The sequence below is a fragment of the Myodes glareolus genome, chromosome 7 (genome assembly GCF_982192425.1).
Source record: "Myodes glareolus chromosome 7, mMyoGla1.1, whole genome shotgun sequence".
NCBI lineage: Eukaryota > Metazoa > Chordata > Mammalia > Rodentia > Cricetidae > Myodes > Myodes glareolus.
This window is the reverse complement of record NC_142032.1, coordinates 25,903,324-25,917,138: the sequence shown is the minus strand read 5'-3', so window position 1 is coordinate 25,917,138 and position 13,815 is coordinate 25,903,324. Positions and strand designations below refer to the sequence as shown.

At 43.6% G+C, this 13,815-nt stretch overlaps 1 protein-coding gene across 6 annotated transcripts in view; it reads left to right on the top strand.

Annotated features, from left to right (window-relative positions):
- Positions 1-13,815, top strand: part of Pcgf5 (polycomb group ring finger 5) — a 120,595-nt gene that overhangs the window by 71,212 nt on the left and 35,568 nt on the right. For 3 of the 6 annotated variants that reach the window (XM_085693810.2, XM_085693811.2, XM_085693806.2), the window contains exon 2: positions 3,631-3,914. In XM_085693810.2, the coding sequence (XP_085549936.1) occupies positions 3,803-3,914 (112 nt within the window). In that variant the 5' untranslated portion in view covers positions 3,631-3,802. Of the gene's footprint in view, positions 1-1,499; positions 1,653-1,905; positions 2,055-3,630; positions 3,915-13,815 lie in introns of those variants that run through there. The other 3 variants (XM_085693808.2, XM_085693809.2, XM_048438910.3) reach the window with 3 other exon arrangements.

The window sequence follows — 13,815 nt, the reverse complement described above, 5'->3', positions numbered from 1 at the left end:
AAATCACTTAAGGCTCTATCAGAAGATGTATTCTTCCAGTGGTAGTATTCAGCTGAGTTTGTTTTACTTTCATCCAGTTTATCTAAGTTTAGTTATAATGTGGATGGTTTCTAAAGTTTCTTGTTCTACTTGGTGCATTTTAAATTTGAGATGTGTCTCCGGATGCCTGTGTGCTTGGCTTTGTTGGTTTGGTCCTCTGGCCATCTCCAGAACTCTGTCTCTAGCCAGAGGTGCTGCCTGTCTGTCTCCAGGGGATAATGCAAATGCTCCGCATTCCCTGTGAATTCTTTAGCCACCTTTGCTCTGGCTTTCACAAAAGAGGTGGTGGAACTGCAACTTTTTTCTTTCCTCTCTGGTGTGTGAGATCGAAGGTTGCCTTTGCAGTTTGCCCTTTGGAAAGTGCTCCTTTTATGTTTGGTCAGTAAGTGAAGGCTACCTTGGTTTGCCTAGGATCCTACGAGTCCTAGAGTATAGTATCCTAAGAAGTGAAGGACCGGCTCTAGCTCATACTTAGCACAGTTGTATTAGCAGGAATTTGAGTTTGGCAAAAGCAGTGGAAAAGGATCGCATGAAGGGTACAGGACGCCTTTCAAGGAATCTTTTCCTTCAGTGAATGGTGTCTTGGAAATCTCAAAGTCCACTAAGAAAGAGCATTGTGGGCGGAAGGGGGTTGTTTGTTTTGAACCTTGCAAACAGTCATGAATTTTTAGCATTTACCATCCTCACTCCCTACACAAATTTCCAGTCTACCTGTGTTTGTCAGTGAGGATGACTGCTGGACCCACCTTATTGCAGCAAGTTCAAATAGTGATTTCTAAATAAGGTTCATAGCAAGGTATGTCTTCATCTCCACTACACCCTCGCGGATCCAGGGGGGGGGGGAATGCATCACAGGAGAGTGTTTTTGATATCTTAATATTAGTATGGATGTGTGCTGGTGCACTTGTGCCACATCGCCCTTGTGGAGGTCAGCGGACAACTTGCAGGAGTCGTTCTGTCCGTTCTCATCTCCCTCCGTGGAGTACTGGGGACTGAACTCAAGTGTTCAGGCGTGGCAGTCAGCAAGGGCTTTTACCGGCTGAGCCATCTCGCTGACCCCAAGGAGAAAATTTAGTGGGGTGACGCAGTCTCAACACTGACCGTTGCCTTTGAACCCGCCAAGGGAAAAAACAAAAACATACTGGTCATTGTTATAATGAAAACAACCGAGAGATGGGCGGCGTGGATAAGAAGAACAGAGACAAAATTTGGCCGCAACTACGTGTCGTCGCACAGGAGCGACAGGGGTGGGGGGCAGGGCGAGCAGGGTGGCCCAGGCGCCTAGGAGGAGCACCGGCGAGCCGGCGAGGAGGGGCGGGGCCCACGAGGAAGGGCGTGGGGACGGGGCGTGGCCGGCGGGCTGGCGGCTCCGGCGGTTGGAGGTGGGTGGAGCTGCCCTTGGAGGCGGCACCGGCTTGGCCCCGAGGCTCGCCGCGCCCTATCGCGCCAGAGCCGAGTGGCCCCGTGGAGCCCGCGCGCTCCCGCCTGCTGGGGGAGGGCGGACAGGGCGCGGGGACCAGACAGGCCGCGGCGGGCGCTGTTTCTCTTTCGCTTTCCCGGGCTCGGAGGCGGGCGCGCTGGCGGGCTGAGGAGCGGCGGCGGCCGCTGGGTAGGTACGCGCGGGGGTGGCCCGGCCGCGCGCCAAGTTTGCGCCGGCGACCGCGGCGTCCCAGACACCTGCCGCGCCGGGCGCTGGAGCCCGAGCCGCTCGGGGGCGGGGCGGGCGTGCGGGGCTCGGGCTCTGCGCTCGGGGGCGGCCCGGCCGGCCCGCGGCAACTGGTCCCGTCCCGCGGTCTCGGCGCGAGTGGCCCCGGCGCCCCGGCCGAGCACCTGCTAAGCGGCGGGAGGGCTTGAACCTCCGGGACCCGCGCCTCCCGACGCGGAAAAGTTGCCTCGGGCCGCCTGCGAGACACCGCAAGCACTCGCTTCCTTTCGGCGTCTGGGTGACAGGGCTCTGGGCTTGGGATCCGGAGGGACTGCGTTTCCCACAGGTTTGCTGCGAGCGGAGCGCACGAGTAAGTCCTGGGAGTAAGGGCAAGCAGACAGAAGGAGCGAAGACCCAGGCTAGGATATTAATGCTTTGCTGAAGGTCACGAAGGGCTAAGGCCAGAATCCTGAGATTGCAATTAATTAAATTACACTTTCTATCATATCCTTAATACCATTTCCCCGAAGGGATAGACGCTAAGAGTCTCTGCTTTGGATGTTCACAGTGGGTGTGTGCTGGTGGAATGATGCCTTCTAGACCTTTCCAGTTATTTTATCCTTGCTTATGAGCTAACAGCCAAGATAGGAGAAAAGTTCCCGTCTGGAAAATGAACTTAGTGAAATCAGCGTCTTCATTGGCGTTGTTTTCTAAGGGCGTCTTTCTTGTAAGGGACTTGCAAAACTTTTAAAATAACCTAAGTAACGTAAAGTTGCAAGAAAAAAAATAATGTCGTGTCTTCAATTTCTCACTGTGTACTCTGACTGAAAAACGCCATTCTGGGTAGCTGGAGCTCTTAGTGTTGTTTTACAGTTAAAAGCAACAAAATAAGCAGCCACTTGAGACTTAAAGAAAGTGCATTCCCCAGGTTATATATCTATTAAGTGAGACTGGTTTCTATCAATACTTTCTGATAGAGATAAAGAATAAGTGTTGGTAGCCTAGCATACACATTGCCTGAGTTTGCTCCCTGTCACAGCGAAATCTGGGAGTGGCAAACACCTGTAATGCCAACACTCTGAAGTCATTGAGGCAGGAGGATCAGAAGTTCGAGGTCATCCCATCGGGGTTCTAGGCCAGCTTGGGTCATAAGAAAATCAACGCCGGGGAAAACACGAATGAATGAATGAATGCTAGTTGTAAATCAGAATGAAAGAAAAGTGTAACCAGGGAGAAGTAAGCCTTAGGGATTACTCTGGACAGCATTGGAGAGGAAGTCTCAGGCTAAGTAGGATGCAGCTGTCAAAAGGAAAGGCATGTTGGATGGGAGCTACACACATGCCTACAGAGCCCATGATGGGTAAGAGTGATCGTGTCAGTCTACCTGAAGTGTTGAAGGCAAGGGTAACGTCAACCAGAAGTGTGGTTACCTCTCATGGGACAGGCTAAAAAGCAGATTTTTCTTTTAGTAGAGAGGAAGCGCTGTCGTTTTCTGAGAAGCTCTAAATGTAAGGGATAGAATAAAGCTGGTAGCAGGATAGAAGGTAGCCTGACAGAACGGCATCTATTTGGAATGGACATCAGCTTGATTTGACTGTTAGCTAGCTGGAGAGTGCCAGCTAGAAATAGAGAGTGTTTTGGCAGGTGGGTCAGTGATTTCAGTTTTGAGTCTTCGTGCCTTGCGTTGGTAGAAGCTCCTGGGAGGGTGAAAACGCAGTACTGTTGAGGAGTGTTGGTAACTGGGCTCAGTAGGTTTTGGTGCCCTGAGTGGAGGTGACAGTTAACGCTTCAGAACTGGGTGAATTTGTTACTCTCAGTTAACTTATGATAGATTTACAGGTTAATTGTACAATAGCGGTTGGGTTCTGCTCACCAAATTTAGACCCTGCAAACTTACTGACCCTGATATTAAATATAATGCCTTCTCTCTATGGTTTTGGAAACAGATATGAAAAGGCCGCCCTGCCAGGAGGAGTGATGGTCAGCGATCCTGTGCGGGCTGGGTGTTCATGCTCATGCCTCAGGACGCCTACAAGAACATTACGCCAGCTCCAGGACCAGCTTTGCATCCACTTAGTGCCCCTCTTTGCCTGAACTGCTAACGCCAGCCGACCACGAATGGCTACCCAAAGGAAACACTTGGTGAAAGATTTCAATCCTTACATCACCTGCTACATCTGTAAGGGCTATCTGATCAAGCCCACCACAGTGACAGAATGCCTCCACACATGTACGTACTTCGTGTCATCTGCTCATCAAGGATTTTTTCTGTTTGTTCCTTTAAAACTGCTGTGCTTTGTTTTTGTCTGGATTTTACTTTTTACAAAGCAGCCTCAGAATTATTTCCAAGTTAACTTTCAGAATATTTGTCACTGGGATGTTATGAGCGTGTTTTCCTATCAGTTGAATCCTAAAGAATTATAAAATGTTCTAAAAGGGCTTTAAGTGGTTATGAATTTGCAAAACATAAACTAGTTGAGGTTTTTTTTTTTTTTAAATGACCCTGAAGGAGCTAGAGCGTGCATATGGTCATACCATTGTCAGCATTTCCTGAGAAGCTAGTAGGAATGCAGGTTGTCCACAGACCCGCTTCCTGAGGGGTCCTGTGCCCAGCACCTGTCTTTTAGGGAGTTGACTTGTTAATTCTGAAACTTGTCAAGTTTGAGACTGTTGAAATAGCACCATAGCTGAAGAGTTTCTAAGATTCCATTGTCTCCTGCCTTATCAGAGGGAAGGAGACTTTTTTATAATCACTTGTATGAGTGTCCACATCTGTGCTTTCTGCTAGCACGGTTTTATTTCAGTGAAACTAATTCCAGTAGACTTGCTTTACTGTTGGTCGGACTTTGTAAACTTGATGCTGTATGCACCTAAATCATTACAGCTTTTCTGGGATCTTGAAGCGGTTTGCAGTAGGTATAGGGGAGAGAGTGTTCGGATTCTCCACATTGTATGTACGTGAAAAGTCCGTTTCACTGGCCGTCTCACAGCTACTGAGTGGTGGACCCGAATTCGACCCCAAAGTCTTGTCAGTTTCTCATGTAGCAGCTCCGCCTTTTGACAAAGCTTCCTTTGAGCTCCTCTCCCCTGCTGAGCAGTTAGAATTCATACTCATGGTTTCAAACAGATGAGCCAGATACAATCACCTGGAAAGTAAAGTGACATATTTTATGTTGCATATAATTTAATGGTAATTTAATTTTAAAAACAGAATTTTATTGACTGCTGCTTGAACGTACTGATACTTGCGGGGTCTTTCGGTCAGATCTGGTCACATATACTGAGGAAAAACTGTCGTGGTTTTGATGGATATTCCTCTGGGATAGTAATTGGCTCATGCTATTCAATTAGCAGTTAACTATGAAATGCCTTCTGTGGTTAATTTGCCCTTGCCTTGTATTTAATTTGAACAGTTAATGATTAATTGTTATTGAAAACATTTATTGATTATCTACTATATGTCAGGCACAGTTCTAAATACAGATGATACGAGAGTACTCAAAATAAAATCTCTGATGAAGAAGTTTACATCCGAGGAAGGGAAACTTACAATAATGAGTTGTAAAATATTTGACGGTGAACGGCATGAAAAGGAACAGACTGTGGGTAAGGGTGGGGCTGTTTTATTCGATGCCGTGTCACCTCTCTGTGCCATTTTAACAGAAACTTCAGGGGATTGAGCTACCTCTAGGAATATGGGAAGCACCTTCTAGACAGAGGGAGTAGCAAATAAGTTCAGAGAGTATGTTTGACAGGTTCAGGGAACACCAGATCAGTTAAGGCTCCCCGTGCACAGGTGTGCACAGCACCACCTGTAAGACAGACTTCAAACCAAGAGAGTAAGATTTGGGACAGAGGTGCTGAAGAGTGGTTGAACTGTGGATGTTTGGGATAAAGAGCCAGTTAAGGCGTGCACATTGGCGTGGGCGGTGGACACATTTATTTCCTGTTGATTCTGCACGTACCTGTATATGGCTCACAATCTGTTTGGTTTCACCAGTCCTAACATTTGTGCATTGTTTTTGTGTTTGGATCTCTCTAGCAAAAATGGCCAACTATGAGAGATAAGATAAAAGCACAGTCTCCCAATTTCTGTCTTCTACAAATTTTATGGCCCTGAAACAAATTTTGAAAGAAAATCCCAAATTAGTGTCTCTTTTTTGAAGAAAACCAAAAGATTGTAGAAGTATACATAACTAGTTATAAGCAAAAATTATTTTTAAAATCTTTCCCTGATCAACCATGAACTTTTATGCTTGAAATAGCATTTTAAGATTTATTTTAAATTGAAGCATACACTGTTAAAATACATTATACATTATAAAGAAAAATACATAAAATACATTATAAAGAAATATTTTCCATAAAAAGATTTGCTGACATTTTCCTCTTTTTGCCATTTTTTATTTAAAATTCTTCATACAGTAGTCTGAGTACACGTCCTCCTCCCGAACTTCTCCTCTCACCTGGCTCCCCACCCGTCCCATGCTCTTGCTTTCTCTTTATAAAAAATAAACCTCAAAAATCCCCAAGAAACTCACCCATGTATGCAAATTTGCATGTGCACACACATACACGCACACGTATACACACACACACACACACACACACACACAAGATAACCTACAAAATTGCAAACTCAGAAACCAAAATATACAAGTAAAAGACCAGTAAGATGAAAAGTGCCCAAACAGCAATATGAGATGTTGTAAGAGGCTGCTTGTTTGTTCCTGACCACCCAGAACCGAAATACAATCACACAGAAACTATTTTATTTAAATCACTGCTTGGCCAATCACTTTAGTGTATTGCTAGCTCTTACATCTAGGTTAACCCATTTTTATTATTTTATATTTTACCACAAGGCTCCGGCTGGCATCTTGCGTCTTTCCCCTCTGGTGGCTACATGATGTTTCACTGACTCTGCCTATTCTCTCTATATATACATATATATTATCTCTTCCAGTCTGGTTGTATTTTGTTAAGCCATTGGCCGAAAACAGCTTCTTTATTAACCAATAAAAGCAATGCATATACAGAAGAACTTCCCACGCCAATGAGACAAAAAGTCTACAAAAATACTGTGGAGTTTGTTTTGTGTTGACCATCTACTGTTACTCCTGGGCATGGGGCCTACTCTGAAGTGCGGATAATATAGCCAGTGGGATCTATTGCAGATAGCTTCTTGGTTAGGGGTGGAGCTTGTGCCCACTTCCCCCTCTCAGTGAGGGCCTCATCTGACTTGAACCTATACAGGTCTCACAGTCTCTGTAAGTTCATATGTGTATTAGTCCTGTTGTGTCTGGGGACAGTTTCCATAGAGTCTTCAATCATCTCTGGCTTTTCCAGTCTTTTCACATAGGTCTCTGAGCTGTGGGGAGAGGGATTGATGAAGACATCCCCTTTAGGATTGAGTGTTTTGAAATTTCTTACCCCATGCACATTGTCCAGTTGTGGGTCTCTGTTGTCATCCACTGCGAGAAGAAGCTTTGTTGGTGATGGCTGATTGAGGTACTGATCAATTGGTATAAAAGAATGTCATTTGGAGTTATTTTATTACTGTGTTCCTTTAGCAGAACAAGAGTGTTTGGTTTGCCCCTAGGCTCGGCTTCTCTTTGTTCAGTGAGGTCTGTAAGTGTTGTCTTCAGCAGTCGGCCCTTACTGTCAGTTTGTGGAGAGCATCCAATCGCCTTGGCAATAGCTTGTTGAAATGGTAGTTGAAAACTTAAAGAAGTAAATAACAAGCCATACAAGTCATCCCGGTATAAACAGTGAAGGCCTGGCACCTCCAATGAGAGTTGAAGTGGTAGAATTTTGCTAGGAATACGGTGGTAACCAGAATGTGGACTTTATCATCCACAGAGAATTCGGAAGGAAATGGTGGAGTCGGGTATTCAGCCTGGTGTCTGAGAGCGATCAGGGGATTTTATAGCACATAGCTGGGGACTTATTAATGACTGTGTCCTGTTTCTGTGGCCTATATATTTTTATATTGAACTGTTAGATGAAATATTCCCACTTGCAAACCGTTCCCTTGTTTGTGTTACTAGCATAAATAGTATCATTGAGCAGCATCGCTAGACTTCCATGGGGTGTTTTGATGGACGGTCATATTCTGGGTCTGGGTCTTCTGTCAGGGTTTTACACATATGGTAATGTAGGGCGATACAGTTGTACAGTGATTTGGAATGGCTGTAAAATTGAGTAAAGCAGCAAAGTGGGGAAGGCAGGAATTGAGAGAGATTAAGGGACACTGTGATACTGTGTAGTTTTAGGTGCTGACTTAACTGCCTGTGAAGAGTGTGTGCACAAAACTTCAGTGGAATGAGAAGTTAGTAAGAGTGAGTGAGCACTTCTCCTTGCTGTCAGTCAAGTGAGAAATACCTGAGTGATATAGGCTGGTGAGCAAAACCAGATGTGGGATCTGTCCCTCTCCCCCCCCCCCATCCCCGGGCTAGCCAGTCAAGTTGGAGAAGAGTGAGGGAGTTTAAAAAACAAAACAAAACCGGTGTGGACTAAGCACAGTGAAGATAATGGGCGTGATGGAATCACAAGTGTGGCCAGGGCATTAGAGCGGAGTGGACTTAGGAGTGTGCTTAGAGAGTTTGACATCCTTGAGGCCCTAGGCCTTTTCAGGGAGGGCCAGATGCCCTTGGGCCTGCTGCAGCAGAGGACCAAAGGGTTCTCTGTGGTGCTTTGACTGGGCAAATACCTCAGCCTCCTCTCAACTTACTGTCCACCTATATTTTACCTCCCTCCTTCGTCATATCCCCGCCCCCGCCCTTGGTGGTGGTGGTGGGGGTTTGTTTTGATTTTTAAAGGCGGTTTCTTTGTGTCCTCACACTAGCTCTGTAGACAAGACTGACCATAAACAGAGATCTGCCTGCCTTTGCCTCCTGAGTACTGGGATAAAGGCGTGTGCCGCCACACTAGCCTTCATTCTCAGTTTTTTAAAAATACATGTTTTTAATTGAAATAGAACTACATCATTTCCTTCTTCCCTTTTCTCCCTCCAGTTGCTGCCAGGGACCCTCCCTCCAACTCCTTCCATGTCCCTCCACTCTCCAGTTGATAGCACCTCTTTTCTTTGATTATTGCTACATATATACATATATACACACATATGTATGCACAAGTAAATGCAGCCTGCTGAGTCTGTTTTTGTTGTTTACGTGTCTGTGGTTTGAGGGATGACCACTCTGTATTGAACAACCTATGAGAGGGCTCATCTCTAGGAGAGGCTAATTCTGCCAGCAGTCATTAGTTCTGTAGTTCTTTGTCTAGTACTGGGAGCACATTGAAATTCCCCCCTTCCACTTTGATACGTACATTGATATTGTCATTTTTTTTCAGTCTTGTTTATGTAGCCATTTCTAGAGAGACTGCTTCACAGCAGAATTCCTGGTATTCTGACTCTTAAAGTCTTTCCACCCCTTCTGCGATGTTCCCTGAGCTGCAGACACAGAAGCTATGATAGCGATGTATTCCCCATGATCCACTGTTCTCTGCATTGTGTCCATTTGTGGCTTTCTGTGGTGATCTCCATTTGGTATTGTAGCACACATTCTAATTGTTCTTAATAAAAACCCAGAGCCAGATATTAGGGGGTAAAAACCGAGAGATCAGAAAAGCAATGCAACCAGCCACTAGAGAGACCTTTTACCTCTACCAAATCCTCAGAACAAAAGGGCGATTCTGTCCTCAGACTGTATTCTCTGAATGCATCCTCAGACTGTATCTGAACTGTCTCCTCCTGCCTTGTATTCCTCTTTCCACTCAGCCATATCCCTTCCTCTCTTCACTTCCCAGGTCCTGGGATTAAAAGTGTGAACCTCTAGTGGCCTAACTGTGCACTCTGATCTTCAGGCAAGCTTTGTTAAAACACAAACAAAATATCACTGCATGGTATAAGGACAGACATCTTTGGTGAGGGCTGATAACTACATTTACCTGTGGGTCTAAGGATAACATTTAGAATGTAGTAAGAAATTATACTGATCTAGCAAAATAGCTGTAGTAGATTCTTTTCCAGTGACCCTGAGCCACTATTTTCAGGAAGCTGAGTAGGTAGGTGTTCAGTACCTGGCATGGTTCCCCTCCTCCCCCCATTGAGTGGGCCGTTGGTCCAGTTAGACAGCTGTTGGTTGGTTCTCTTCTCTTTACCCTTAACAAAGCTGTCACAGAATCCCAGTTTGTTTAGTTCCACTCCTGCCACTGTTGTCATTCAAGTCCTCCTTCCTTCTCACAGACCACCCTAGCATGTTCTTAACCAGTATCAGGGCAGCTGTTTAAAGATGTCATGTCTGTCGCTGTTACTTTTCATCTTGATCAACAATGCTGTGCTGCTGCCTCCAGAATGAATTAAAGCTATTTACCTGTGATTTGTTTCCTCCTGCCTCTCCTTCTCCACTACATCACAAACTGAGGGGAGACACTTGGTTCAGGTACATACTTCCTTGCATGAACTTCCTTTGCTCTGTTCTCTGCCAGTACTTATCAATCCTTTAACTAAAGACTCGGTCCTCTGAGTTCTATCTAATACATGCCCCTCTCCTTCTACACAGATGGAGGCTGTGTCTACTTCATATCTGGTGAGTGTGTAATATGAGCTTAAATGCACAGTTAGTGAGTGATTGATCACTATGTTTCTCCTTTCAGCAATTCAAATGCAGTGCTAGCTAACTTGAAGGACATGCACACAATGTTGGTTAAGAGTTATGAGTTTAAAAAAACTATCCTACAACTACCTGAGGCAGTATTAAAGAAAGAGATGTACTCTAGAGTAGGGACTAATGGCAGATGGTCTTAGACCATGGCTATCCTGCCTTACAACAAGCCCTAAGAAATGTGCGGAAATTACCTAGGATGTATATACCAATGATTGTGTACATTGTCAACTTAAAACACTTGTCACTTAAATCAAGGATGAAGATGCTTCATTCTAAAAGCTCAGATGTGATAAATGTAGTGTGCATTTATTCTTAACCCTTTCTAGACTAAGGTTCCTGTAGGAATCTTGTAGTTCTTCCCTTGGAGACAAAAATGTATTTATAGGCATGAAATTCTGTGGTACAGAAAAAAAAATCTGTAGAACGTAATTTCTTCTTTCTGCCTTTTCAGAATTTATGGTTGCAATCCCATGCAACAAAACACTGTTGTATTAATTTTTAGCTTACACATAGAAGACAGACTCACTAAAAGATGCAGTTGATGTAGCTTCGAAGAACTTGGTGATTTTTATATCACAACATTAATAATGGAAGAACTCAGTAGGTTAAGATGCCTGACACCAAGCCTGAGTTAAATGCCACACAGAGAGAGAGAGAGAGAGAGAGAGAGAGAGAGAGAGAGAGAGAGCGCGCGAGGGGGGGGGTAAGAGAATGCCAGAGTAGCTTAATCATGATGGCAAATTTTAATTAGTCATTGATTTTTGTTTTAAAGGTTTACTTTTTTAATTTTATGCATGTGTCTGGGTTTTCACACACAAGTGTAGATACCCACAGAAGCCACAGGATGGTATCAGGTCCCATGGAACTGGAGTTGCAGATGATTGTGAGCTACCCAGCATGAAGTCGGTAACCAGACTCAGGTCCTCTGTAACTGTAAGAGTAACACACACTCACAAGTGATGAGCCATCTCTCCAGCCCCTATTTACTGTTTCTGAATATCATAACCATATGACTACTCAGTTAAGGTGTAGGGCTGATATTTAAGCTAAAACCTTACGCCCCGTAGTCTTGCTTTTTCAAGTACAGTCTCTAGGCGTTCAGCAACCATGAGCAACACTGTCACCTGGGAACTCATTAGCAGTGCAAATTCTTGGACTTCACTCTAGACCTGTGGAATCAGAACCTCCGGGGATAAGTCAGAAATCAGTATTTACAAACCCTCTAGGTGAGTCTGGTTGTACTAGAGGCTCACAGGCACCACTCTGGACCAGAGCGTTGTCATTCTAGCGTTTCTTAATTAGACAGTTTGCAGTTTAACCATGATTAAAATAGATGCTAATAAAGTCATAGCTGTTGTTTATTGAGTGTTTGTCTTGGGGAGTTCAAGCTTGCTTTTCATTGTCTAATTTAATCTAACCAAGACCCCTTGTAGCTGGACGGTGTGGTTTGATCACTCAGCAAGTGTTCATTGGCACTTCCATGTGCCAGGCATTATTCTTACCACAGGAAACAGAGAAACAAACATGCTAAGCCCAACCCATGACCTCCTAGAGCCTGTGTTCGGATAGGGTAGACAGACAACAGACAAGGTTCTGTGTGTGACTTGCTTTAGGGAAGTGAAGCAGAGAAAAGCCTTTCTTGGTTGTTGCTGTTCATCAGAGACCAAAGACTAGGAAGGCACGTGCTACAGGGAAGTTTCGGATTCTTCTCACAGGTAAGAGGCCTGAGAAATAAGAAACACCCAGTAAATACTAGAGCTGGGTCCTCAGGTCTGCTGTCTGACCTAGGCGCATTGCAGATGCATTATGACATTTCCTTAACTTCTTTCTTTGTCCACTTATCTCTATTCTTAATATTTTATTAAGTAACATTAATTACATATGAGAGAAAAATATGATTTTGTTAGGTATTACTAGGTAATCTCTAAGGGTATATGAATCTACTATTAGTTCTTAATTGGAAGTCCTAATAAAAAAAGACATTATTTTTGATGAAAGTTCTGATGTTTTTTAATAAAGTTTTAAATTTGGGAATGAAATCTGTTTTTATTTAGAAAAACAAAATATCTACATTACTGGTAGATACACATACAGTGTCATAGGTTGCATGAATGCATAGGAATGAAGACATCATACTGGTGTTAAAGCTTTAGGTAACATCTTGACACTCATTAATAAAAGTGATTACAGTGTTCATTTTGATAATTGTTAGAAATTGAAATAGTTACTGATTTTAAGCAGTCTAGGTATTATCTGTTAATTACAATGTTAAATGAGTTATATTAAACTTATGGATCTTTTTTATTTTTATTTTTTATTTTTTATTTTGAAGCTGTGAGATAAACTGCTGAGCAAAGCATCATATTAGGAGACACAGATAAACTAAGGAATAACAAAAATTTAAAACGTGAAATTGTCTTGTATATTGATATCTGATAGTAAATATGGGCCAGAATGAATTAGAACTGATAGCGATGTTGGACTGAAGTTGAAGTATGTAACAGAAAGTCGTCAGTGCTAGAGATAATGGTAAATAAACAATATTAATTAAGAACCCAATACAAAAGCTGAATATAAATGGAAGAGCTGCAGTCTAACATTGTAGAAAAATGATTTCTGTTGGATACTTTGAAGAATCTTCACAATTGCTTTGTTTTGTACATACTGATTTTCAACACACTGTTGTATAAAAGAAGCTAACTGCATAAACAAAACTCCTTAGAATACCGCCGACTGAGAGAATGATTCTTGTTAGTAGTTATGGCAGAATGAGTGCATTCTGTTTGCTGCTGGAAACTCTGAATCCTTTCTTCATTTGATGGTGTAAGCTTCTTTCTGACCTGACTAAAGTGATGGAGTTGTAGGCCTGGAATCTGGGCTACCTTCACTGTCCTGACCCATATGGCTTCCTTTTGTCTGCACGTATTTATTGAGCCTGCTCTTGTTCAGATTCTGGTTCAGGTACTTGGGACATAGTTGGCAGTAGAGTTTATAATAAGTAAATCATAGTGCATGTTAGAAGGTTATCACTATATGCTGTAGACAAAGGGAAGGTCAAACTGGGCAAGGGGAATTGAACAATCAAGAAAGTAATACAATTTATAAAAGTCTGTATCTAGGAAAAGTGGTGTTTGAACTTGTGGTAAAGCTAGTCTGTGAGATATCAGAAAGAAAGAAGTTCCAGGCAGAGGGAGTACCAAGATCAAAGACTTGAAGGTATGAGTGTGGCGTGTTAAAGTGACACGGAGGCCAGCACAGCTCCATCAGCCAGTGAATGAAAGTTCAGAGATGAGGTGGGGGTAGGCGTGGGCCACACAGGTTTGCACATCTAAGGATTTGGGTGACTTTGGTGTTGTTTCTTCTGAGGGAAATAAAGGCCCATTTCCTGAATTGTTTTGAGTAAAGGAATAATACAAACTGGTTTATAGTTAAAAGAATCACCTAGATTACTCTATTGAAAAT